General features: G+C 32.9%; 1 protein-coding gene across 1 annotated transcript in view; it reads right to left on the reverse strand.

The window, feature by feature from the left end:
* The window catches only part of LOC107725289 (anaphase-promoting complex subunit 7-like), a 6430-nt gene continuing 4112 nt past the window's right edge, over positions 1-2318 (reverse strand). Inside the window, exons 6-7 of the mRNA XM_016534502.1 lie at positions 1584-1734; positions 1-1509 (exon numbers count right to left, since the gene is read on the reverse strand). Coding sequence (XP_016389988.1) covers positions 1320-1509; positions 1584-1734 — 341 coding nt within the window. The 3' untranslated portion in view covers positions 1-1319. The remainder of the gene's footprint in view (positions 1510-1583; positions 1735-2318) is intronic.

Genomic DNA, 2318 nt, shown 5'->3' on the forward strand with positions numbered 1-2318 from the left:
CTTGCAGAAGCTGTGAGGTTTTTGTGACTTTAGTGCATGTTGTTTTCAGCAGCTCCACACATCTTTCTAGGCCTGCATGTCAACTGCTAAAAAACCCAAGCATTTGCCTCATTAGTTTAGAAGCTCAAGCATTAGGAGTGGAAAAAAATGATTTGAGACCCAGTGAACTTTGAAAATACTCTTAAAATGTAACATTACAGCAGTTTTCATGGTGCATGTCCCCTTATGTTAGAAACTTTTGTATAGAACTGCAATATTTGAAAAGAAAAAAAAGATGTCATTAGTGAAAAAAAGCATCATTTTCGCAGATCTTTTGTGAGATATGTAAATTAACCAAAATTGATTGTTCTTGTTGCTTTGCACAGGGATGTGCAATATGTTTTAAAGCAGGTGTTAGGTGTGTGTGTGTGACATTGAGAGACAGGCGGTCTCTTCCAGCAGTTGCCATGGAAATGGAGGGCGGGTGCTGCCGAATCAGTGTTGTAATTATCACAATGACTTGTGGTTAATAAAATGTTACGTGGTTGCTCTGCTCTTTCTTTACCCTGTGACAACACGTGATTTATTTTGTATTAGGATAGGAAAAGAGATATTCTGTTTAGTAACTGAATAGGTCAACATTTTTCATGCCATGATTTTAATTCCAAAACATTTAAAAAATAGTCTTATTTACAATATAGAAACATTAATAGAAGACAAACACTGAAAAAAAAATGCGCTTAGGGCTACAGAAATTAATGACTGCATCGCTTACATGCTCTGTTAAATGTCACAAAACTTAGTCAAGAACATCTGGGTTATATTCAGACGAAACAAAAGCAAATAAAACAAAACACTTTTGCATAATACAAAAATTATTAAAGCAAAAAAAAAAGTAGCACTGCATTATCTTAATCACCACTTTGAATAAATGTAAAATAACATTGCAGTAAAGAAAATGGCTGAAATGTGCTAATGTGAAAAATTCCTAACATGAACACAAAGCATTTTCTTTTTGATTTTGGTGTGAAATATGACTTTGACATGTTTACTACACACAAGATCAGAGAGAGAGAGAAAAAAGATTTTGTGGGATTGTGGTTCATTAAAAGATGCGTCTTTAACAATCATCACTTTTACTGGGAAAAAAAAGCTCAGCGCATGCGAAATAAATGACAGGTTTGACACCTTAATGAAAAAAAGTTGCCTAGTCCTGTATTTGGCCCAAAACAGCAAACTTGAAACCCACGCTGTTTAACTACCGTTAGAAAATACATTAAGAGTGCATCATTTGTGTAATTAGTGCTGAAGCTCAAGAGTCTCTTAGCGAGTGCTGAGGGTCACTGCATGCCGAACCACTGCTCCTGATCGGCCCACTGCGCCGCCTCGCTGTCACTGCCCTCCAGATCTCCCTCCTCCCCGCTGCCCTCCATATCGTCACCGTCCAGCTCCACCGTGGCGTCTGTGGGACTCTCCTCCTTCTCCATCTTCTGCATGCCCTCCAGAGACTTCTGGTCATTCGGATCGAGGCTACAGAAGAGGAATAGAACAGTCAGTTCTGCTCGAATGTTTAAGATTGTACCGTACAGTGTGGATGACGTTACCTTAGCGCTATACTGTACTGGTCCATGGCCTCCTGATAGTCATTAACAGCTACAAGAAAATCCCCCAGCATCCTGTGCAGCACGCAGTCGCTCTGATTGGCTAATGTGTTCCGTAGAAGTGCTATTCCTTCCTCATACTTCTGTTCTCGACCTGTAATGAAAATGATTTAGGCATTACACCAAAATATATGCTTTTGAAGCTTAAGTCAAGAGAATAACAACAATTTGTTTTATTTCATAACTACCTTTCATAACAGTTAATGAACAACAACAAAAATAATAAACAATATAATGAAAATAGAAAAACAAATACATAAAAATAAATTACTACTACTAATAAATAAATAAAATGTATAATAATTATATTATTATTAAAAAAATAAAACAATTTATAATAATAATGATTAATGGAAAAACAAATAAAAATTTGCTACTACTACTACTACTAGCAGTAATTCATAAATAGAAAAAAAATGAAATGTATAATAATTATATCATTTAAAAATAAAATAATAACAAATTATTATTACACATTTTAAATAATAATAAAAATAATAAATAGAAGAATAAATAAGTAATAATAACTAGAAAAGTATAAAATAAGAATATAATTAATAATTAGGAAATAATACAAAAAAAAAATTTAATTACTAAATAAAAATAAATTAGTAATAACATGAAATAGAAAAATAAATAATAACAATAATTTAATAATAATAATTAATTATAATTAAT

Source organism: Sinocyclocheilus rhinocerous, unplaced genomic scaffold (assembly GCF_001515625.1).
Source record: "Sinocyclocheilus rhinocerous isolate Xijiao unplaced genomic scaffold, SAMN03320098_v1.1 scaffold785, whole genome shotgun sequence".
NCBI classification, from domain to species: domain Eukaryota; kingdom Metazoa; phylum Chordata; class Actinopteri; order Cypriniformes; family Cyprinidae; genus Sinocyclocheilus; species Sinocyclocheilus rhinocerous.